The 23,401-nt window shown below is 44.6% G+C and overlaps 1 protein-coding gene across 3 annotated transcripts; it reads left to right on the forward strand.

Moving 5' to 3' along the window:
• The first annotated feature begins 11,711 nt into the window (after positions 1-11,711).
• LOC149978868 (uncharacterized) lies at positions 11,712-22,780 on the forward strand. 3 transcript variants are annotated; one of them, XM_090196122.1, is made up of 4 exons: positions 11,712-12,676; positions 17,169-17,277; positions 18,605-18,670; positions 22,442-22,780. In XM_090196122.1, exons 1-4 carry the CDS (start codon positions 12,578-12,580, stop codon positions 22,678-22,680), a joined length of 513 nt encoding a protein of 170 aa, XP_090052248.1. In that variant the 5' UTR covers positions 11,712-12,577; the 3' UTR covers positions 22,681-22,780. The 3 variants fall into 3 exon arrangements, 1 of the variants encoding a protein (XP_090052248.1); XR_016485855.1 differs by lacking the exon at positions 17,169-17,277 and having other exon boundaries at positions 11,726-12,676; XR_016485856.1 differs by lacking the exons at positions 11,712-12,676; positions 17,169-17,277; positions 18,605-18,670 and adding exons at positions 20,096-21,509; positions 21,693-21,910.
• Positions 22,781-23,401: the final 621 nt, after the last annotated feature.

A 23,401-nucleotide genomic window follows, 5' to 3' on the forward strand; every position in this document is an offset into this window, starting at 1 on the left:
CAAAAATATAGGATATAGTTGTTGTCTTAAAGGGGAAGGTTTTACAGGCTTTGGTTTTTCCATTTATGTTTTGAGGTTGGACTTTAGCATGTCTAGCTCGTTAGCACACACGTCTAGCTCGTTAGCACACACGTCTAGCTCGTTAGCACACACGTCTAGCTCGTTAGAACACAGGTCTAGCTTGTTAGCACGTGGGACGCACTGATTGGTGTCACCTCGTTTGTATATGTGTTACACCTGTGCTGGCTTATCCATCTAGTTAGTGGGAAGGTGTTTCACCTGAGCTGGTCCAGGTTCTATTTAAGAGTGTCTGGCCCAGTGCTCCAGTTGTTTTGATAGATGTGGAGAGTCAACACCTTTAGTTGCGCCTCCTTTTTGGTTTAAATATGTCTTCATTTCAGGTTGAAGCTTCTTTCTGAAGAGAGCTTATTTTTTTAAATGAATCAATACAAGCAAACAAGATCGGTTCCGGGGATTGGTATGGCAAATACCTTACGATTTGCCTGGACTGAAAAGGAGATGGAGCCGTGGAGTAGAGAGACATTTGGAAGGACTATTTTGATGGGATGCCTCAGGATAGAGGTGAAGGAAGTGCTCTGCCTTCAAGGGAACCCGAATGAGAAGGCTTTCGATGTGACGTTTCACAAAGAAGAAAAACACGACGAAGTAATGAAGATGGCAAAGGAAGCGGAGAAAACGGGACCCCTGTGCCATTATGCGGTGACCAGCCTGGCAAAGAACAACTTCAGGGTGGTCACCGTAACCATGTACAATCCGCATGTGAAAGATGAAGAGGTGAGGGCCTTTCTGGGGAGGTACATGGACAATGTCTCCTCAGCGAGGTACCTCAGGGACTCCCTGGGTTTCTGGAACGGGAGAAGAGGGTTCCAGGCGTTACTCAGGGAGTCCCCGAAGAGTGTGGATGGCTACCTCCATCCTCCGGCGATGTTCTCCCTGGGGGCTGACAGGGGAACACTCTACTATGCCCGTCAGCCCCCGTTCTGCAGGCGTTGTATGGCCTACGGCCATATCCTGGCCTCGTGCAGTGCCAAGAGGTGTCGATTTTGTGGGTCGGAAGAGCACGAGGCCAAGGAATGTGACGAGCCCAAGGCTTGCCACGGGTGTGGCTCAAGAGCACACCTGTGGCGTGATTGCCCGGCTCGTCACAGGTCATACGCGTCTGCAGCTGGGGGGGGAGCGGGGGATGGGGGGAGGAAAGAGAGGACGCATGCGGATTGTACGGATGGCACAGGGGAAAGGACGGAGAAGGACGAAGAAGGAAGAGGCGAAAAGAAAGAGGAGAGAAGATGGAAAGAAGGAAAAAGAAGGAGAGATTAAAAAGAAGGTGGAAGAACGTGGAGGAGCAGAGAAGAGGGAGAAGGGGACAGTGGTACGAGAAGGAGTGGAAGAGGGAAGGGGGACAGTGACGGAGAAGGAGGGAGGAGTGGATGTGGGAGGGGAGGGGGTAGGAGGGGGGGAGATGGCGGGAAGGAGTGGGGGGACAGCCTGCCAGGCTTCCTCAAGGTCGAAATTAGGGATTTGGTGGAGGGGTTAGTGGGGATGGGACGTTGTGTCTCCCCGCTACCTCCTTCACCAAAGAAGAAAGGGATAAAGAGGGGGAGCTTGGCAGGAAGTGAGAGGGAGGGGGGTGTGGAGGGAGAGGGGGGGGTTAAGAGAGTGGCGGGGGGGGGGGGGAGGGGAGGGTAATTTGTCCTCCCGGTTTGCCTCAGCCCCTTGCATTTTAGTGGATGACTCCAGTGAGGGGTCGGTGGGTTGTTTGCTAGAGGGATCCCAACTCCTGTTTGGGGAGATGGGGTCCCCTATATGCAGCCCCGAGGCAAACAGGGAGGGGGGGATGGTGGGTGGGGAGGGAGGACCCAACACACTGCCTGGATCATGGGTTGGGATGGAGGACGGGGGGGCGTCAGGAGAGGAGAGGACGTCCCGGCCGGTGGAGATGGACCAGGGGAGCATCGGGTGAGTCTCCTGGTTTTTCTTTGGGTTTTGGGGTTTTTATTTGTTGTAAATAATTAAATGAATAGTTCTGTTTCTTTTTTTAGTCTAAATGTTAGGGGGTTAAGGGATAATGTTAAAAGGAGGGCGGTTTTTTGTTATTTAGAGGGTGTGGGGTTTGATTTCTGTTTTTTACAGGAGGCTCACCTGAGGGATGGTGGGGATGTGTGTAGATTTAAGAGGGAGTGGGATAAGGGGGAATCTTTTTGGGGCATAGGAGGGGTGCACTCAACAGGAGTAGGGATGTTGTGTGGGCATAGAGAGGTTAAAATAGAGAACACTTTTGTAATAATGCAGGGTAGAGTTTTGGGGATAGATGTTAAGTTTAGAGAAGCTAGATATAGGTTAATTGGGGTGTATGGGCCACAGGTGGCGGCAGACAGGAGGGAGATGGTGGACTGTCTGGCGCCCCTGTGTGTTACAAACAGGCACTTGGTGATAGGAGGAGACTTTAATATAGATTTAGGGTTAGGCGGTGATAGCAGTGCAGGTGCCATCTCTGGGCTAATGGCTTGCCATGGTCTGGTTGATGGTGGCCTGCACACTACTCCGGCAATGGTCGGTCCTACATGGCGCAACTCCAGGGGGGTTGCGCGGAGGCTCGACTACATTTTTGTATCCAGGTCTTTGGGTCAGTTGTCTGGGCGGCTGTTGCCTGTTTTCTTCACGGATCACGACGGGGTGTTCCTGCAGGTGGGGTCGCCAGTCTGCCTCTTCGGTAGGGGGTACTGGAAGTTAGATCGGGATTTACTGGAGGAGCAGGCTTTCGTTGACGCATTTTTTTGTTTCTTTCGGAGGCTTGACGGCCTCCGGTCCATGTGCGAGAGGGTGTTAGAGTGGTGGGATTTAGTCAAGGGGAGGATAAGGGTTTTTATAATAGGATATTGTAGAAGGAAAAAAAGGGAGGAAAGGAGGGAGGTGGATCGTATCCAAAGGTTAATTGAACTCGAGTACGAGGCAGGCAACCTCGGCGGGTCGATTGACTGGGAGAGATTCGCAGCCCTAAAGGCGCAGCTCAGGGAGCTGCAGGAGCAGAAGGCTCAAGCTTTCCTGGAGCGTGCGCATAGTGGCTTTCTAGAACATAATGAGACTTGTTCCGCTATGTTCTTTAAGTCGGTTAGGGCCAGACAGAGTAGGAAGGTAATGAAGGGAGTTAGGGAAGAAAATGGTAGTATAGTAAGTAAACCAGAGGAAATGGTCAGGGTGACAACTGATCATTTCCAAGGTTTATTTAAGGAAAGGGAAATAGATGTAGAGCAGGGAAACGTGTTTTTAGAACACTTGTCCCGGCGGTTGCCAGAGGACATTAGAGACGTGATGGAGGCCCAGATCTCACTAGAAGAGGTTGAGAGCGCTCTTAGGAGGATGGGAAAAGGGAAGGTGCCTGGGATGGATGGGCTGCCGGCTGAGTTTTACCTCAAGTTTTGGGGTATACTTGGACCAGTGGTTCTCGAAGTCTTGAAGGCCATCCTTGAGACGGGAGTCCCGGGGGGATCAATGGCTGTTGGTGTGCTGTCACTTCTTTATAAGAAGGGGGAAGCAACTGACCTTGGCAACTGGCGGCCATTGACCATGCTGTGCGTAGATTACAAGATTCTTGCAAAGATTTTAGCAGACCGGTTGCGCACAGCCCTTCCCTACGTCGTCCACGAGGATCAGACGTGCGGGGTAGAGGGCCGCTCTATAAGATGGAACCTACAGTTGATCAGGGATTCCATCGCTTGGGTTGAAGATAGAGGGCTGCCTTTAATGGTAGCAGCGCTAGATCAGGCGAAAGCTTTTGATCGCGTGAATAGATCTTTTCTATTCAGGGTGTTAGGTAGATTAGGATTTGGGGAGAAGTTTATAGGATGGATCCGTACTTTATATGTCGGAGCGGGGTGTCGAGTTAGTGTAAATAGTCACTTAGGTGACGTTTTTGACCTCTCGTCTGGGGTCAGGCAGGGATGCCCACTCTCGGCTCTCCTCTTCGTTCTGTACATGGAGCCTCTGGGGGCTGCCATTAGGGCAGACACAGGGGTGGAAGGCTTGTTGATCCCTGGAAGCGGTGGGCTGCGTGTTAAGATGACGCAGTACGCCGACGACACTTCCTTGCTGTTGTGCAAGGACTCGTGCCTGACAAGGTCCCTTGCCATCTTTGGGGATTTCACCCGAGCGTCGGGAGCAGTTCTGAACCATGCAAAGTCTTCCGTCAAGTTTTTCGGAAGATGGCGCGGTAGAACGGATGTGCCTGGGGGGTTATCTCTCTGTGAAGGGGCCCTGAGGATTCTCGGGGTTCATTTTGAGACCTCCGGCTCAGTGACGCTAAACTGGAACATGCGTATCGCAGTGGTACAGAGGAAGCTAGCAATGTGGAAGGCTAGGTATTTGTCTTTTATGGGCAAAGTCCTGGTCCTAAAGGTGGATGTGTTGCCGTCTCTTTTGTATGTGGCATACATCTATCCATTGCCGGCTTGTCTGAGGAGGCCTCTAGTGAGGCTTGTGTTTCAGTTTATGTGGAGTGGCAGGTGCGAGTGGGTCGCCAGGGCACGCATGATCTGTCCCATCGGGGAGGGAGGTAGGGGGGTACCACATTTCCCCCTCAAGCTGGACGCCATTTTTGTTTCTTTCTTGTTGACGGAGCTTGCTCGTCCGGTTATACACCCGTCCGGTTACCTCCTGCGGGTGTTCTTCTCGTATAAGGCGAGAAGCGTAATGGTGTGGTCTAACGCGGGTCCTCGGGCGGAACAGCTGCCGTGGCATTTTGGCCATGCGGCCAAGTGGCTGCGTGTGCACCCCGAGGTTGAAGTTGCCCGAGTAGGTTTAGACCACAGGCACCTGTACGAGGAAGTCAGGCAGGCAGGGAGTCCTGCGCCTGTAGCGGGCATCTCGTCAGTGGTCTGGGAGGGAGTGCAGGCGCGGGGCCTGGACAACAGGCTCAAGGACCTGAATTGGTTGGGCCTCCATAAGTGCTTGCCGGTACGTGCCATCTTGTACCGGTATAGTTTGGTGCAATCCCCCACCTGTCCAAGATCCTCTTGTGGCAGGGAGGAGACTGTGCGCCATGCCTTCTGGGACTGTGCCTTTGCCGGACTAGTCTGGGCTAGGGCACGGGTAATGCTAGGTGTGGTTAGGAGTGATTTTGTTTTGACATGGGCTAGGCTAGAGAGAGGCGTAGGGAGAGCAAAGGGAACGGATAGGGACAGGTTTCTGCTCTGGCTTCTCATGAGTCTCTTTAAAAAGGGACTGTGGGAAGCCAGGCAGAATTTAGTCAAGACAGGGAGAGATTGGGGGGTGGAAGGGATAGTGAGAAGGGTGGAAGGTGATTTGAGGGGGAAGATGAAGAGGGAGGAGAGGAAGTGGGGGAAGCATGCGGCACGGGAGAGGTGGAAAGGGGGTTTAGGGCTGGGAGTGTTAGAGTGAGTTTGGTAAGGGGATAGATTAGGGAAGGGGAGATAGGGAAAGGGTTAGGTATTGGTTAGGTATGACGGGGAGGGACGATGCTCCCCTGAGGTTTGTTTTTGTTTGATGTTTTTGTAAATACAATTAATTAAGAATGAATGAGAATTATGATTTTGTAATAGTATGAATGGTATTGATTGTAATAAATTATTTTAACCACCACCTTTTTGGTTTGCCTCCTGTCTAAGTTTGTTGTGGGTTTTTCTTTTGTTTGCCTCTTCTTGGGCAGATTTAGTGGGTCTCATGGTGGGTGTCTTTTAGGTCCCAGTTGTTGTTACTAGTCAACTTTCAGTGGACCCTGAGAGCAAGATTATGTTATAATACTTTTATTGCATTAAATTGTTGTTTTATGCAACAGTACAGCGGGTTCTTATAACTATTGTGTCTGTGTGTTCTACTGAGAATGGGCCTCTGGGAGAAAACACTGACAGGAGATTTACAGTGTCTTTTGGGTGATGAAACTTAGACTGCATTCCAGAGCATGAGTTAAGAGATGACCCCAGGGCCAGACCCTGATCTCTACACAATGTTAGTGGTGGCTGTTTAACAGTTTGACCAGGTACTGTGTTACAGCTGCTCTCTCCTCCTCAATGTCATGAACTATACCAGGTACTGTTTTACAGCTGCTCTTTCCTCAATGCCATGAACTAGACCAGGTACTGTGTTACAGCTGCTCTCTCCTCAATGTCATGAACTAGACCAGGTATTGTGTTACAGCTGCTCTCTCAATGTCATGAACTATACCAGGTACTGTTACAGCTGCGCTCTCCTCCTCAATGCTATGAACTAGGTCCAAAGCCCTCTCCTCCACGGTTTCCCAACCTAAACTCACTGAGATGAGGTCAAAAGAGGTGACGTCTAATAGAGGTGGTTTGGTTTACCACATGAGTAACTTTGCCTGAAGACTTGTTTGGTTCCCAAGCACTTTAATTTGGTGTCCATGTTTCATGGAAAGAGACAGCAAAGTTTGGCCCAGAGTGTACCAGGTGGACATTGGGTTTGATTCAGACCCTGACAGTGTACCAAGTGGACATTGGGTTTGTTTCAGACCCTGCCAGCATGGCCAGAAATGTATTCCAAGGTCAGTAACTTATAACCACTGAACCACCTTTCATGCATGACTAAAAACACCTAAGTATTAGATTTACTGCCATGGTCTAGTATGTCACTGCCTCAGACACCATTCACAATGCTGGCTGAAGTACAAGTAAAACATGACATTATTTCCTAAACATTCACAATGCTGGCTGAGGTACAAGTAAAATATGAAATATTATTTCCTAATTGTAAAAAAATCCCCAATCCTTAAAAAAAGCTCAGTGGGCTTTTCTATTGTTGAGGAAAGCAGGGGAAGTGTTGTGAGTAACAGAACTGCTTGAGATATAGCGGAAGGGAAGCTGCTCACTGATTGGCTGTAGTGAAAAGAGTCCCTCCAAAATCTATCACTATGACATGTCAAATTCTCCTCCAAATCTACCACTAATAGGGCAAGCCTCCACAGACCCTGTCTTGTATTGACAAACAGAACAAATAATTTAACATTCAAATATGCCATTTTAAATAGCTAAATTCAATTCAGCTGGGCCTTTTTTAACACAGACAGTTGTTCCAGCTGTAGATGTTATGCCTTTGTACAGATCTAGGATCAGTTCTCCTCCACAATGCATACACAGCACCGGTCAATTGTTTGGACACACCTACAAATTCAATTTTTTTCTTTATTTTAACTATTGTCTACATTGTAGAATAATAGTGAAAACAACACAACTATAAAATAACTCATATGGAATCATGTAGTAACCAAAAAAGTGTTAAACAAATAAATTTTATATTTTAAATTCTTCAAAGTAGCCACCCTTTGCCTTGATGACAGCTTTGCACACTCTTTGCATTCTCTCAACCAGCTTCACCTGGAATGCTTTTCCAACACTCTTGAAGGAGTTCCCATATATGCTGAGCACCTGTTGGCTGCTTTTCCTTCACTCTGCGGTCCGATTCATCCCAAACCATCTCATAGGCAGTTGTCTTGTCTTCACAGTTAACTCTTTTGAAATGATCTTCTGCAGCAGAGGTAACTCTGGGTCTTCCTTTCCTGTGGCAATCCTCATGAGAGCCAACTTCATCATAGCGATTGACGGTTTTTGCAACTGCACTTGAAGAATCTTTCAAAGTTCTTGAACGTTTCCGCATTGACTGACCTTCATGTGTTAAAGTAATGATGGACTGTCATTTCCTTTTGCTTATTTGAGCTGTTCTTGCCATAATATAGACTTGGTCTTTCAGCAAATAGGGCTATCTTCTGTGTACCACCCCTACCTTGTCACAACACAACTGATTGGCTCAAATGCATTAAGAAAGAAATTCCGCAAATTGACATTTAACAAGGCACACCTGTAAATTGACATGCATTCCAGGTGACTACCTCGTGATAGATAGATGATAGGAGATAAAAGTCCCCCCCAAAATGGTCAAAATAAATCAATAAAAAGTACATTTGAATGACACTAAGAGGCAATGTTAAGGAAGAGTCATAGCACAGCTACTTCAGTGTAACCAGGAAGTAATTACCACTAGTAAACCAGTAGGCGGCACAGTAACTCACTGCTCTCTGACATCTTGTACATGATGTCATCTTTGCCAAGTCCCATAAGAATCTCATTCTCTGTTGCCATCAAAAGGAACGCTTCAAGGTTCTCTTGAGTGAGGGAGGTTCTTATGCGGTTCTTCACGGATTCCATGGTGGAGACGGTCCTCTAACAAGCCACCTGAATGATGGATAGGGTGAGGAGGAACTTGTAGCCCAAATCAATGATGTGATACGCATCCGTGAGCAGATTGTACTGAGACAGGAGACGATAGCAGCATATCGGGCAGTTTTTACATGTGGAACAACATGCTCACCAACTCCACCCTTTCATCAGGATCCTCAAAGCCTTCACCTGATTCATCACTGGAGTCGGCAGCCCTGATGTTGTACTCCTTCAATGCTGACTGTTTCAGTCTTTCCTACTGTTGTGCTGATCAGTTCAGCCTGCAATGCAATGACAGGGGCATGTTCATCAAATAACAGTAAATATTTGCTGAGCTTCATGGCTGTCTTTGGAAGGCCCCTTTCTCTGATCTCAGGAAATGGATTGGGATTCATGCAGGAGACATCTACACACAGCACTGCATTTGCTGCATAACGGCGGTGAATACATTCAACAACAGTGTCCAGTACCACATTGTGGATCTTGATTTTGTAGTCCATGTCTGCATTAGCAATGGGTTTGTCTTCTGCCAACTCAACTGCTTCTCTTCTTTTTTTCTGTTGTTCTCTTCTCTGGGAGAGAAGTCTGAGCTTCGGCATCACAGCCCTGCTGCTCCTCCAGAATGCCATTGGCCCACTCAACAAAGTCGTCTGCGGCACACTTTCTCAGGTTATCCTACGTTCCCGTCACCAAGTGCTGTGCTGTTACGATATCCATGCCACTTGTTAACAAGTATTTAGAGAGAGGGGGACTTCTGCGTAAAAAATCCTGAGAAAAACCTCAGCTGTAAGTATGGTTTCATATTTTAGGAAAGCATCCTTGTACTCTTGGTCGGATGGCAGGTTTTATGATCACATCCTTTTCAAGTCTTTCCATAGTGATGACATCATCCATGTAAAGTGCACGGTCAGGCTTTGCAAAGCTTCCAAATACTTTCCTCAACGCCTCGTCTTTGGCCCACTAGCGTGTTTCACCAATTACATCAAGCCGTCCGTGTCTCCTGTCCTCACTGGTTTCCCCCCATAGATTCATGCGCTTGTAGGAATCTCGAACGAACACTGCAATGTCATTCAGTAGTGAGAAAAGGGATTCACTTGCCACAACAACCCAGTGGTGTCAGTAAAGACAAGGTTGGGGACATGTGAGTAACACCTTATGTGTACATGGTTAGGAGACTCATGTGAGCCGACGCAGAGAAGCCCCTGTATTGTCCCTGCATATTAGCTGCTCTGTCTGCACTGTTTGATATCTATGTCCATCTTCTCAAGGGTCTGTTTCACCAGGTCCACAAAGTACAGTCCAGTCGATGACTCACAGTCAATGACCGCAATGAGTCACTCGTGGACAACATCAGTGACATATCGCAGAACTTCTGCACACTGGTCTTTGGATGTTAAATCCTGTGTTGTGTCCATTTGTATTGAGAACATCCCTGCCTTTCTCACTTCAACAGCAACTGTCTGCTGAATCAACATTCTGATGTCTTCAATTACTTTATTTGCTGTTGTTTTGGACGTCATAGTTACCAAGGACCCTCTTCCTTTACTTCCCATCTGCTTCTTGCTCTTCTCAATGCAACCACTAACATGCTCTTGTAGGCAGACATCAGATTTGCTTAGCAACAATATAAGCTCAAGAAACGTGTCATGATTGACGGCCATGTTTTCCAAGTTATATGCAGCTTCGTGTCTGTGTCCTCTGTAGCTAAGCCCACATTTACCAATAACTTTAAATACATCAATCACACGTTCCATGAGTTGACTCCTCATTCTGACCTGGTCTCGTTGAACTGACATTATCACTCAGAAGGGTATGGATGTCTGCTTTGCTGGCTCTGAGGAAAAAGGCTTCTGCACTTCTCTATGGCTCTTGCTTCTCTCTTCTCTCTGTACTCTCTGATGGGCATGTTTCCAGGCCTGCATGCCTCCTTTGACAAATGCACTATCACTGGCTTAAGGTTTTGCGAATGCAAGACATACTGAGCAGAACAAGGAGTGAGTTACTTAATAGTATGTCATTTTCTGTTTGTGCCATCTTTGGAGTGGAAGACATTGGGAATGACTTTTTGAGGGGTTTGTTTTGGGTGGTACTGAAAAAATACTTCAAAATCCTTGGACTGAGGACGGGAAAAATAATCAAATGGATTTTCAGTGCTTTCGCTGTCCCTTTCTATTTTCCCTGTACTGGGCTCTGAACCTCTCTCTCTCTCTCTTTGCACATCTGGTTGCTCTGCAGAAATGTAAGAATCGATGCCAGACAGGAGAAGCAGATATGGGGGTCAAACATTTATTCTGGAACGGACAAAGAACACGACAGGAACAGTGTCAGCACACGGATAAACAAGGACATATAACAAACAATTCCGAAGCAGGGAGCAGAGCTAGGAAACAGACAGATATAGGGAAAAAAACACCATCTCCACATTCTGCAGGAGCATCTGAAGCTCTAGTGCTGCTGCTGCTTCCTTCTCCACCTTTGCAAAGAAAATACTCTATTATCAAACTATCATTAGTGTATCAGTAGGCTACAATAATACAGCTCTGGGAAAAATTTAGAGCGGTCTCTTAGTTTGGAGTGGTCTGTTAATTTTTCACAGTGCTGTAGGTTATTGCAACTTGTAATGCTGGTACTAATGGTGTTAATGATCTTTGTCATTTCCTGTGCTGTGTCACACAGGCTACTGTGTTACGTTCATGGATGTATCATGGTTACGTTACTGTAGTCTGTTTCGCTGTACAGTGGATGTGTACTTTCCCCAGCTTATGTGGCACGAGTCATGACCGAGTCCTGGCAAGTCCATAGTCTAGGTTTACTATTAGTTTAAACATATTGCCTTCAATGTCATATTCTGATCGTTATCTTGCACTCATTGCTATGATATAATTCCTCCACAAAGACGTAAGACGTGCAAACTGTTTGGCCTACCGGCCGTTGTGTCACTATTATTAGCTAGGCTACTTAGCTAGCCATGCTGGGTGTCCTGTGTGTGTATCAGTGTGTGTGTTTTTGACTGACCTGGTCCCTTACTGGCGAACATGTCGCTTATTTTGCAGCATTTAGCTGCGTCTGTGGCAAGGGCCTTTCTCTTTTTATATTCTCTCCCTCTCTGCTCCATCTTTCCTTTTCTGACCATCCATTCCGCCTTGTGACTTGTCTAAAATGTAATCAGTAGAGAAACAGGTACACGGTTGCTATGTGCGTCGCTGAGAGACCTGATGTAATTTCTGCGCAGGGACACTGCAGCAAGAGAGTGAAAAAGTGCGCCTGATGTGTGGATTCTACGTCAACTCATTCCTGCTTACTATATTATCGCTGGTCAAGTTGACTATTCACGGTAAGCCAAAACGACCCTCAGGCCACCGGGAAATGTCCTGGTTCTCCCGACGGCCAGTCCGCCACTGCCGCTCGGCAATCGCTCATCCTTAAACTTCTATGTACATATTCTCATTCACCCCTTTAGATTTGTGTGTATTAGGTACTTGTTGGGGAATTGTTAGATTACTTGTTAGATATTACTGCACTGTCAGAACTAGAAGCACAAGCATTTCGCTACACTCGCATTAACATCTGCTAAGCATGTGTAAGTGACCAATAAAATTTGATTTGATTCGATTTTCCAGTTAGCTACCTACTTGAAAGAGGAACTTTAGCATAAAACCCACATGGAAAACTGAGATTTGGCAAATAACATATAAAGAGGCTTATTTGACACCAAACAAACAACAGTAGTTACTAAAACATAAATTGCTAATGTACGATGTAAAAGGTGGATTTTATGATGTAATGTCAACTTTACACATTTCTATCCCCGGGACCAAAAACTCATGCTTCCTATATTAAACTTGTCTGCACATTTTAAATACGTTTTACTCAACTGCGTTACCCACTCCAGTCAGCAGATGGGGATCTGCGACTTTAAGGCAGTGCTGTTAATGTGACGTATAATCTAGTGGATGGAACGCTTCTTTCAACAGCAGCAACAGTTAGTCAGTCACCTCGGTAGTTTGCTAGACAAAATAGCCGGACCAATAAAACTCTTTAGATGCTTTCGTGTATATTAGTCACTTTGCTTTAAACACACTTCTGTCGTTGAGTTAGTTATCCGATTTAATTTCATATTTACTTTGTGGTTTTTGGTCAGATTAGCGGGCTGTTTAAATTAGCACTAGCCTAGCTAGCTAACATCCCCGACCTTGAGGTCACTAAGCTACTCCTGTTAAAGAAGTAAAAGAGGAGGAGGAGGAAGAGGAGGCTCTTACAGTGAAAGAAGAGGAAGATGCGTTCAGAGTGAAAGGGGAGGATGTTACAATAAAAGAGGAGGAAGAGAAAGAGGGGGATGCAGTTTTTGGAGTGAAAGAGGAGGAGATCCAAAAATGAGGAGGAAGAAGAGGAGGAAACTGGATATCTGGGCTCGGTTTCCCATCCAAAGATTTTCCCATCCAATGGTTCTAACGATGAACGGGTTAACACTAGTAAGTACTGTCTTAAATACAGAGGCACAAACTCTGCAGTTGTTGAACTGATGTTTGGTGTTCAAGGGGAAATCTGCAATTGCTACATCCTTATTTTGACTTTTAAATTATTTATTTATAGCCATTGATTCTTGAAGAATATAACACATTCCTCATGAGCTTAGTTCAACTGTTGTACCCCATCAGAACCCCAAATAAGCTTTCTTTACTCCAATGTTTAGAAACATTGTAAATCAACACTGTATAGCCTCAACATGGTTAAAACTATAATGTTGATATCATGGATGGTCAGTCCTTGCATCCATTGGTCTGTCTACGAATTTGAAAGTAGTTACATTTCTCCAGCCCCATCCATCATCTTATTACCAAAAGTGGTGGAATTACAGCTTTGTTATTGTTTGAACTGCAGATTGGTTTATTGATGTGGCTTTTTTAAACCGTAGGATTTAAAAATAAATAAAATGGCAGCCCAGAGACCTGAGCTGTGTTTGAATACTCATGCTAACCGCACTATTTTGGTTTCTGGTAGGTTAATACAGTTGAAACATTTGAGTCATTTCTAAGTTATATTCTTCAAGAATCAATGGTTATATAGTAAATGGGTCTTTCTATAATTGCCAGTGTTGATTTCCTGTGAGGGTCAAATTGTTAGAGCTGTTGATAAGGCATTGGCTGTGTTAGAATACTCAACCTAACCGTACTATTTGTGACATGAATTGAGTATTTTGTATGCTTATTGGTCATAGTATGATATACAGTGGGGAGAACAAGTATTTGACACACTGCCGATTTTTGCAGGTTTTCCTACTTACAAAGCATGTAGAGGTCTGTAATTTTTTATCATAGGTACACTTCAACTGTGAGAGACGGAATCTAAAACAAAAATCCGGAAAATCACATTGTATGATTTGTAAGTAATTAATTTGCATCCCGTCAGTTGAGGATGCCTGGTCATTTTTTTAAAGTAACTTCCTCACCATCTTAGACAAGCATGCTCTGTTAAAAAAAAAATGCAGAACTAAGAACAGATATAGCCCTTGGTTCACTCCAGACCTGACTGCCCTCGACCAGCACAAAAACATCCTGTGGCGGACTGCAATAGCATCGAATAGTCCCCGCAATATGCAACTGTTCAGGGAAGTCAGGAGCAATACACGCAGTCAGTCAGGAAAGCAAAGGCCAGCTTTTTCAAGCAGAAATTTGCATCCTGTAGCTCTAACTCCAAAAAGTTCTGGGACACTGTAAAGTCCATGGAGAACAAGAGCACCTCCTCCCAGCTGCCCACTGCACTGAGGCTAGCTAACACAGTCACCACCGATAAATCTGTGATAATCGAAAACTTCGACAAGCATTTCTCAACGGCTGGCCATGCCTTCCTCCTGGCTACTCCAACCTCCGCCAACAGCTCCGCCCCCCCCCCCCCCTCGCAGCTACTCGCCCACGCCTCCCCAGCTTCTCCTTTACCCAAATCCAGATAGCAGATGTTAGCAGATGTTCTGAAAGAGCTGCAAAACCTGGACCCATACAAATCATCTGGGCTTGACAATCTGGACCCTCTATTTCTGAAACTGTCCGCCGCCATTGTCGCAATCCCTATTACTAGCCTGTTCAACCTCTCCTTCGTATCATCTAAGATCCCCAAGGATTGGAAAGCTGCCGCGGTCATCCCCCTCTCAAAGGGGGAGACACCCTGGACCCAAACTGTTACAGACCTCTATCCATCCTGCCCTGCCTATCTAAGGTCTTCGAAAGCCAAGTCAACAAACAGATCACTGACCATCTCGAATCCCACCGTACCTTCTCAGCTGTGCAATCCGGTTTCCGAGCCGGTCACGGGTGCACCTCAGCCACGCTCAAGGTACAAAATGATATCATAACCACCATCGATAAAAGACAGTACTGTGCAACCGTCTTCATCGACCTGACGAAGGTTTTCGACTCTGTCAATCACCATATTCTTATCGGCAGACTCAGTAGCCTCGGTTTTTCTAATGACTGCCTTGCCTGGTTCACCAACTACTTTGCAGACAGAGTTCAGTGTGTCAAATCGGAGGGCATGTTGTCCGGTCCTCTGGCAGTCTCTATGGGGGTGCCACAGGGTTCAATTCTCGGGCCGACTCTTTTCTCTGTATATATCAATGATGTTGCTCTTGCTGCGGGCGATTCCCTTATCCACCTCTACGCAGACGACACCATTCTGTATACTTCTGGCCCTTCCTTGGGCACTGTGCTATCTAACCTCCACACGAGCTTCAATGCCATACAACACTCCTTCCGTGGCCTCCAACTGCTCTTAAACGCTAGTAAAACCAAATACATGCTTTTCAACCGTTCGCTGCCTGCACCCGCACGCCCGACTAGCATCACCACCCTGGGTGGTTCCAACCTAGAATATGTGGACATCTATAAGTACCTAGGTGTCTAGCTAGACTGCAAACTCTCCTTCCAGACTCATATCAAACATCTCCAATCCAAAATCAAATCTAGAGTCGGCTTTCTTTTTCGCAAACAAAACCTCCTTCACTCACGCCGCAAAACTTACCCTAGTAAAACTGACTATCCTACCGATCCTCGACTTCGGCGATGTCATCTACAAAATAGCTTCCAATACTCTACTCAGCAAGCTGGATGCAGTTTATCACAGTGCCATCCGTTTTGTTACTAAAGCACCTTATACCACCCACCACTGCGACCTGTATGCTCTAGTCGGCTGGCCCTCGCTACATGTTCGTCGCCAGACCCACTGGCTCCAGGTCACCAACAAGTCTATGCTAGGTAAAGCTCCGCCTTATCTCAGTTCACTGGTCACGATGGCAAAACCCACCCGTAGCACGCGCTCCAGCAGGTGTATCTCACTGATCATCCCAAAGGCAAAACATCGTTTGGCCGCCTTTCCTTCCAGTTCTCTGCTGCCTGCGACTGGAACGAATTGCAAAAATCTCTGAAGTTGGAGACTTTTATCACCCTCACCAACTTCAAACATCTGCTATCTGAGCAGCTAACCGATCGCTGCAGCTGTACATAGTCCATCGGTATATAGCCCACCCAATTTACCTACCTCATCCCCATACTGTTTTTATCTTATTTACTTTTCTGCTCTTTTGCACACCAGTATCTCTACCTGCACATGTTCATCTAATAATTTATCACTCCAGTGTTAATCTGCTAAATTGTAATTATTCACTCCTATGGCCTATTTATTGCCTACCTCCTCATGCCTTTTGCACACAATGTATATAGATTCTTTGTTTTCTACAATGTTATTGACTTGTTTATTGTTTACTCCATGTGTAACTCTGTGTTGTTGTCTGTTCACACTGCTATGCTTGATCTTGGCCAGGTCGCAGTTGCAAATGAGAACTTGTTCTCAACTAGCCTACCTGGTTAAATAAAGGTGAAATAAATAAATATCTGAGTCCTCCATCTTCACCAGCTGATGGGGAAACCATCTGAAGTAACTCTGGGCAGTTTCACTCTCTGAAAGTGAGCAAAGCGCTCGAGGTCACTCTGGTGCAGTTTGGCGGGAAGGCAACAACGCTCTCTCGCTCGAGACTAACAACCAGCAGCCAATCACAGCGCTTCAACGGGGGCGTGTCTTGCCCAGAATACGACCAGCAGCTAATCACAGCACTTCAGCTTCAGCAGGGGCGTGTCCTGCCAGAATACGACCAGCAGCCAATCACAGCACTTCAAATTCAGCGGGGGCGTGTCTTGCCCAGAATACAAGCGGGAAATCAAATGACACGTCTGTGATTGATAGACAAGGATCTGACGCCTCTTCACCGGCAGCAGACAGTTTGAGCAAACTCCAACATTGAAAAACAACAACGATAGCACTTTATGTATCTAGTCCCCCCCCATTTGGAGAAGTCATAAGTCTTTGGAAAAATAGTCAAACCTTAAGCTTGTGACTACAAACTTGTTGCATGCACTTGCAGTTTGTGTTTTGCCCATAGAACCTGAATGAACTGTCATTTAAGTGACTTTTATTTTCAGTCTGAATAGAATATGTTTCTGAACACTACTACCATGATGATTATGGATAATCATGAATTCATGATTAATGATGAGTGACAAAGTTACAGAGGCACAAAGATCATACACCTCCAGCATTCTCACTCATCCTTCATGATTTTTGGATCCAAGGACCAACCATCCATCCATCCATGATATCAACATTATAGTTTTACCCTGTTTTTAGGATATAGGCTACAGTGTTTGTTTCCATATTGTTTACAAACATTGGAGTAAAACAACCTATTTTGGATTTGATGGGGGTGCGACAGTTGAATTTAGCATGTATACGTTACTTTGTTCAACAATACATGGCATTGGTATATATAAATGGACGTAGGAAGTGCATAATGCCGTTTTAAAACCACACATCAGTTCAACAACTGCAGAGTTTGTGCCCGTTATTGAGATTAGTACTTAATGGTGTTTATCTGACCTGTCTCCTCCTCTTCTTCCTCCTCCTCTTTCAATATGACAGTTCTCTCCCTCCTCCTCACTCTACTTTTACTGTGACATCCTCCTCTTTCACGACAATGTTCAGCCCCAGAGCCTCTTTCTCCGTCCAGCAGACCTCCTCTTCTTTAACAGTGAGTGAGTAGTTTAGCGAGCTCATGGTCGGGGATGTTAGCTAATTAGTTAGCATTAGCGGCTTGTGCTAAATTAACGGGCCAGCTGACTACCAACAACAACGTAAATATTAAATATGGCAACTAGTAGTTACGAAAGAAGTGGGTTTAAAACAGTGACTAATATCAAACGAAACAATCTAAAGAGCTTGAATCATTTGGCTATATTGGTTCGCTAGTTACCGAGGTGGCGGACACGCTGTTATTGTTGAAGTGCCCCGTCCACTAGATTATATGTCACACGCTGGCTGCATCGCCTAAAAGACAAAAACAAATTTGTCATATTTTTTTTAAATAAAGTGGTGATCTGCATTTGCTACATCAGTTTTTTTCCACTCATAAATACATTATATGTACCCATTGATTATTGAAGAAAATAACTTGTTTCATGAGTTTAGTTCAACTGTCGTACCCCGTCAGAACCCAAACTATAAACTACTCGGTCGGGGCGTTGGGTTTGAGCCTGAAGGTAGGGAGGGGCAGTTCCCCTTGCTGCTCCGTAGGCAAACACCTTGTAGTGTGAGTGTGCGTAGGAGCAGGGTGACATGGGAGAACTTGGGAAGGTTGAACACCAGGCGGGCTGCGGCGTTCTGGATAAATTGATGGCACAAACGGGGAGCCCAGCAAACAATGTTATTCTGGTTAAACAGTGAGAGACTAGTTGATAATGGACTAACAGTCTAACAGTTTGAATGACACAACTGATGTTATTGTGGTTAAAGAGTGAGATAATAGTTGATTAAGGGGGGGGTTGACCATTAGGAAATAATATGTCATGTTTTACTCGTACCTCAGCCAGCATTGTGAATGGTTAGGAAATAATATGTCATGTTTTACTCGTACCTCAGCCAGCATTGTGAATGGTTAGGAAATAATATGTCATGTTTTACTCATACCTCAGCCAGCATTGTGAATGGTGTCTGAGGCAGTGACATACTAGACCGTGGCAGTAAATCTAATACATAGGTGTTTTTAGTCATGCATGAACATTGTTACACCATGTAGGAGTAGTATAGACCTAGTCTGTTCATTATATACATCTACATGATGTATCGTTGCACCATGTAGGAGCAGTATATACCAACAGTAGCTAGCTACTTATTTAGATGTAGTATGACTTAATGAAACTGCCTTAAATGTGCTGTAGTAAACATTTTTATTCGCACTAATCAATCAACACATTCCTGTCTTTGTATGTCTCAATATAATAGTATTATTTAATTAAATCCATTTAAAATAAGCTTTGTCTGAAAATAAAATATGATCCTCAACTGCGTTTCCCCTCCAGTGAGCTGTAACGGATTTCCTCCTCTTCTTCTGAGGAGGAGTAAGGATTGGACCAAAGCGCAGCGTGGTAAGTGTTCATGATGTAATCTTTAATGAAATGAACTGAACACTTAAATACAAAACAATAAAGTGAACGAACAAAAACCGAAACAGTTCCGTGTGGACAAAACACTCACACGGAAAACAAACACCCACCAACCAAAAGTGAAACCCAGGCTACATAAGTTTGATTCTCAATCAGAGACAACTAACAACACTTGCCTCTGATTGCGAACCATACTGGGTCGAACACAAAAACCAACATGGAAAAACAAACATCGACTGCCCACCCCAACTCACACCCTCACCATACTAAAACAAAGACAAAACACAGGAACTAAGGTCAGAACGTGACACTCGCTGATTATTGAGTTGCGGCTGTCATTGAAAAGCATCTCAAATATGTGTGAAGATAATGTCTCTTGAGTATAATTTAAAATGCTGAGACAAGGAGAAGGGGAGGGTTGTGTGATGAATATATACATGCAGGTGAGTCTCTATTCAGAATATGCTTTGCTGGCTTCCACCAATTCTTGTTTCTTCGTTGTTTCATTGTGTGAATTGATTGCCATTAGATTGAGTTTATTATATCAATTCCCCATTACAAATGTCACCAGTAGTAAATGTACCGTTACTTCCTGTTCTTTGGGTACATTCATTTCTGTTAATGCATGTATTAATTACATTCATTTACCGTTGTCATTCTCGGAGTGGAAACGTTGTCTGTTCAAAACCTGCTACACTTGTGAGAAACCAGTTTTGGTTTATTTCAGAACCATAATTTCCAAGATTTGTCCATTTTTTCATTGTTTTTTGTTTGTAGTTCTCCATGTGAGCCATGAGCATGTCTGGTTTCTCTGTCCTGATAATGTTGAGGGAGCGCCCACCTGAGTATAGAACTACTTGGCCTGCTGTGCTGAAATGTAGGAAAGTGTTGTTGTTGTTTTTTTTTACATCCAAGCCAAAAATGTCACCCAACCACATGCACATATAATATCATGTCTGCATTATAAATAGTCTATCACTAGTTTACTGAAATACCACTCTTGGCTTTGGACAAGGGACCAACACAGTCCACCAGAACCCTGCTGAAAGGTTTGTCAATAGCAGGAATAGGCTGCAAAGGTGCAACTGGTACAGCTTGGTTTGGTTTACCTGTCCTCTGGCAAACGCCACAGGATTTACAGTGAGCCACAACATCCTGTTTCAGATGTCTTGTTGACCCCAAGATGGCCTGCCATACAACCATCGTGAGCCAACCTCAGTATTTCTTGTCGAAGCGCAACTGGAACTACAATTTGATATAAACTGGGCCAATCGTCTTGCCCAGAAGTGGCGTGAGAACACCATTTCCTCATTAGAGCGGCGTTTTCTATTAGAGCGCCGTTTCCTCGTTAGAATGCCATATCTGTCAAAATTACCAACATGAACATCATTAAACTCCTCTTCTGGATGTATCTCAGCAAAAAGAGGGAAACATCTTTACTCTGTTCAGCAATCAGCAGCTTCCTAGACATCCAAGTGTCAACTGTAGGGATCCTCTCTTCATTCAGAGGTTCTACAAACTCTTACCTTTGGGGTTTTCGAAGGAGAGGTAAACTCAGGAGGTTTATGAAATCAGGATCACCCATAAACGTCTCAGACATATCGACCACTGTGGGATCGCTGACATCCACAATCTTCCCTCCAGCCAAATAATTTTCCAATTTGAATGAGACCCCCTTCACCAGTAGGCTAGGCCTCACTCCAACGACAACGGAATGAGAAATGTTTTAAAGTTGTACCAAGGATTATTTTGCTATTTAATTTTGAATTGTAAGACCAATGGAAGTATCAACAAAAAATATTCAAAAATTATTTTATGTCAAAAATGTATTAGGACATACTGCTATAACCCATAGTAACACATTGGATAACATTCACAATATGGAAAAACAGTAACCATAGTAACGCCGATACCGATTATTGGAGGACCAAAAAAAGCCGATACCGATTAATAGGACGATTTTGAAAAAACAGTTTTTTTATTTGTAATAAAGACAATAACAAAAATACTGAATGAACACTTATTTTAACTTAACATAATATATCAAAAAAATCAATTTAGCCTCAAATAAATAATGAAACGCGTTCAATTTGATTTAAATAATGCAAAAACAAAGTGTTGGAGAAGAAAGTAAAAGTGCAATATGTGCCATGTAAGAAAGCTAACGTTTAAGTTCCTTGCTCAGAACATGAGAACATATGCTGGTGCTGGTGGTTCCTTTTAACATGAGTCTTCAATATTCCCAGGTAAGAAGTTTTAGGTTGTATTTATTATAGTAATTATTGGACCATTTCTCTCTATACGATTAATATTTCATATACATTTGACTATTGGATGTTCTTATAGGTACTTTAGTATTGCCAGTGTACGGCACAACCCAAGGGGGGGGCGACAACCCAGACAGGAAGATCACATCAGTGACTCAACCCACTCAAGTGACGCACCCCTCCTAGGGATGGCATGAAAGAGCACCAGTAAGCCAGTGACTCAGCCCCTGTAATAGGGTTAGAGGCAGAGAATCCCAGTGGAGAGAGGGGAACCGGCCAATCAGAGACAGCAAGGGCAGTTCGTTGCTCCAGAGCCTTTCCGTTCACCTTCACACTCCTCCTTGAGACTACACTCAATCATATGACCCACTGAAGAGATGAGTCTTCAGTAAAGACTAAAAAGGTTGAGACCGAGTCTGCGTCTCTCACATGGGTAGGCAGACCATTCCATAAAAATGGAGCTCTATAGGAGAAAGCCCTGCCTCCAGCTGTTTGCTTAAAAATTCTAGGGACAATTAGGAGGCCTGCGTCTTGTGACCGTTGCGTATGTGTAGGTATGTACGGCAAGACCAAATCAGGAAGATAGGTAGGAGCAAGCCCATGTAATGCTTTGTAGGTTAGCAGTAAAACCTTGAAATCAGCCCTTGCCTTAACAGGAAGTCAGTGTAGGGAGGCTAGCACTGGAGTAATATGATCAAATGTTTTGTTTAAAAAATATATTATTTGTTTTTCAACAGGACAATGACCCCACACACCTCCAGGCTGTGTAAGGGCTATTTGACCAAAAAGGAGAGTTATGGAGTGCTGCATCAGATTACCTGGCCTCCACAATCACCCGACCTTAACCCAATTGAGATGGTTTGGGATGAGTTGGACTGCAGAGTGAAGGAAAAGCAGCCAATAAGTGCTCAGCATATGTGGAAACTCCTTCAAGAAGGTTGGAAAAGCATTCCAGGTGAAGCTGGTTGAGAGAATGCCAAGACTGTGCAAAGCTGTTATCAAGGCAAAGGGTGGCTACTTTGAAGAATCCAAAATATATTTTGATTTGTTTACCACTTTTTTGGTTACTACATGATTCCATGTGTGTTATTGCATAGTTGGCATGTATTCACTATTATTCTACAACTTAGAAAATAGTAAAAATAAAGACAAACCCTGGAATGACTAGGTGTGTCCTAACTTTTGACTGGTACGGTGTGTCTCATGAATGTTTTTGCATTCAGTTACAAAAAGTCACTTTCTTACCACTTCTTCCATAGTCAAACATGTAAGGAAAGCTTTTTTTTAATCAAAAGGGATGCTGTCAAAAATGTATTGAATTCAAATGGATTAACCCAGCCTACAAAGCACTCCAGCCACTCTGTGATGACCAGTTCTGATCTTTTATTGAGGGATCTAGTCTAGATTAAACCTCATAGGAAGACCTTTTTATCATGTGGAGGTTTCATTCAGGTCTCTGTTTAACGAGATACTCTGTCTTTGGCAGGAGAGAGACCAGACTCTCACTCTGACAGCGGGAAGAGTCCTTCAGGGGAACCAGACCCAGAGACGCCCAAACCAGTGAGACATCACCACTGCTCCCACTATGAAAATAGTTTTTGCTGGTTAAGGAACCTAAAACTGCATGAGAGGACACACACAGGACAAAAGCCTTTCCAATGTTCCCAGTGTGGAAAGAGTTTTACCTGGTTAGGGAGCCTGAAGGAGCATGAGAAGACACACTAAAAAAGTACTACCACTGCTCTCTCTCTGTGTGGAAGGACATTTTTCCAGTCAGAGAACCTGACATCACATGAGAAAATTAAAGGCGCTGTGTTCTGACTTATTTTTGATTGAGAATGTGTTTTTGTTTATGCCACATGAAATCATATTGTTTATGATTATACCTGTCTGTTTAAGGTCCCACGGTTAACAATGCATGTCAGAGCAAATACAAAGCAATGAGGTCAAAGAAATTGTCCGTAGAGCTCAGAGACAGGATGGTGTCGAGGCACAGATCTGGGGAATGGTACCAAAAATGTCTGTAGCATTGGAGATCTCCAAGAACACAGTGGTCACCATCATTTTTAAATGGAAGAAGTCTGGAACCACAAAGACTCTTCCTAGAGCTGGCCACCTGGCCAAACTGAGCAATGGAGGTGACCAAGAACCATATGGTGTAAGGGTTTTCCTGTGGTGAAGTAGAGGCGGACCGAAACGCAGCGTGGTTATATTGATTCATGTTTAATAAAAACAGATAAACATGAACACTACAAAACAATAAACGTGGAAAACCAAAAACAGTCCTATCTGGTGCAAAACACAGAGACAGGAACAATCACCCACAAACACACAGTGAAACCCAGGCTACCTAAATATGGTTCCCAATCAGAGACAATGACTAACACCTGCCTCTGATTGAGAACCATATCAGGCCAGACATAGAAATAGACAAACAAGACATCCA

This window comes from Oncorhynchus mykiss, chromosome 13 (genome assembly GCF_057628025.1).
Source record: "Oncorhynchus mykiss isolate SJ-2025 chromosome 13, ASM5762802v1, whole genome shotgun sequence".
In the NCBI taxonomy this organism is placed as follows: domain Eukaryota; kingdom Metazoa; phylum Chordata; class Actinopteri; order Salmoniformes; family Salmonidae; genus Oncorhynchus; species Oncorhynchus mykiss.

What these genes read in the sequence shown, in the direction of transcription:
- LOC149978868 (XM_090196122.1), top strand. Translation starts at nt 12,578, where the DNA reads ATGAGGAGGAAGAAGAGGAGGAAACTGGATATCTGGGCTCGGTTTCCC. An exon ending in AGACCTCCTCTTCTTTAACA is followed by an intron (nt 17,278 to 18,604) that starts GTGAGTGAGTAG and finishes TTTCCCCTCCAG; the next exon opens with TGAGCTGTAACGGATTTCCT. An exon ending in TTGGACCAAAGCGCAGCGTG is followed by an intron (nt 18,671 to 22,441) that starts GTAAGTGTTCAT and finishes TGTCTTTGGCAG; the next exon opens with GAGAGAGACCAGACTCTCAC.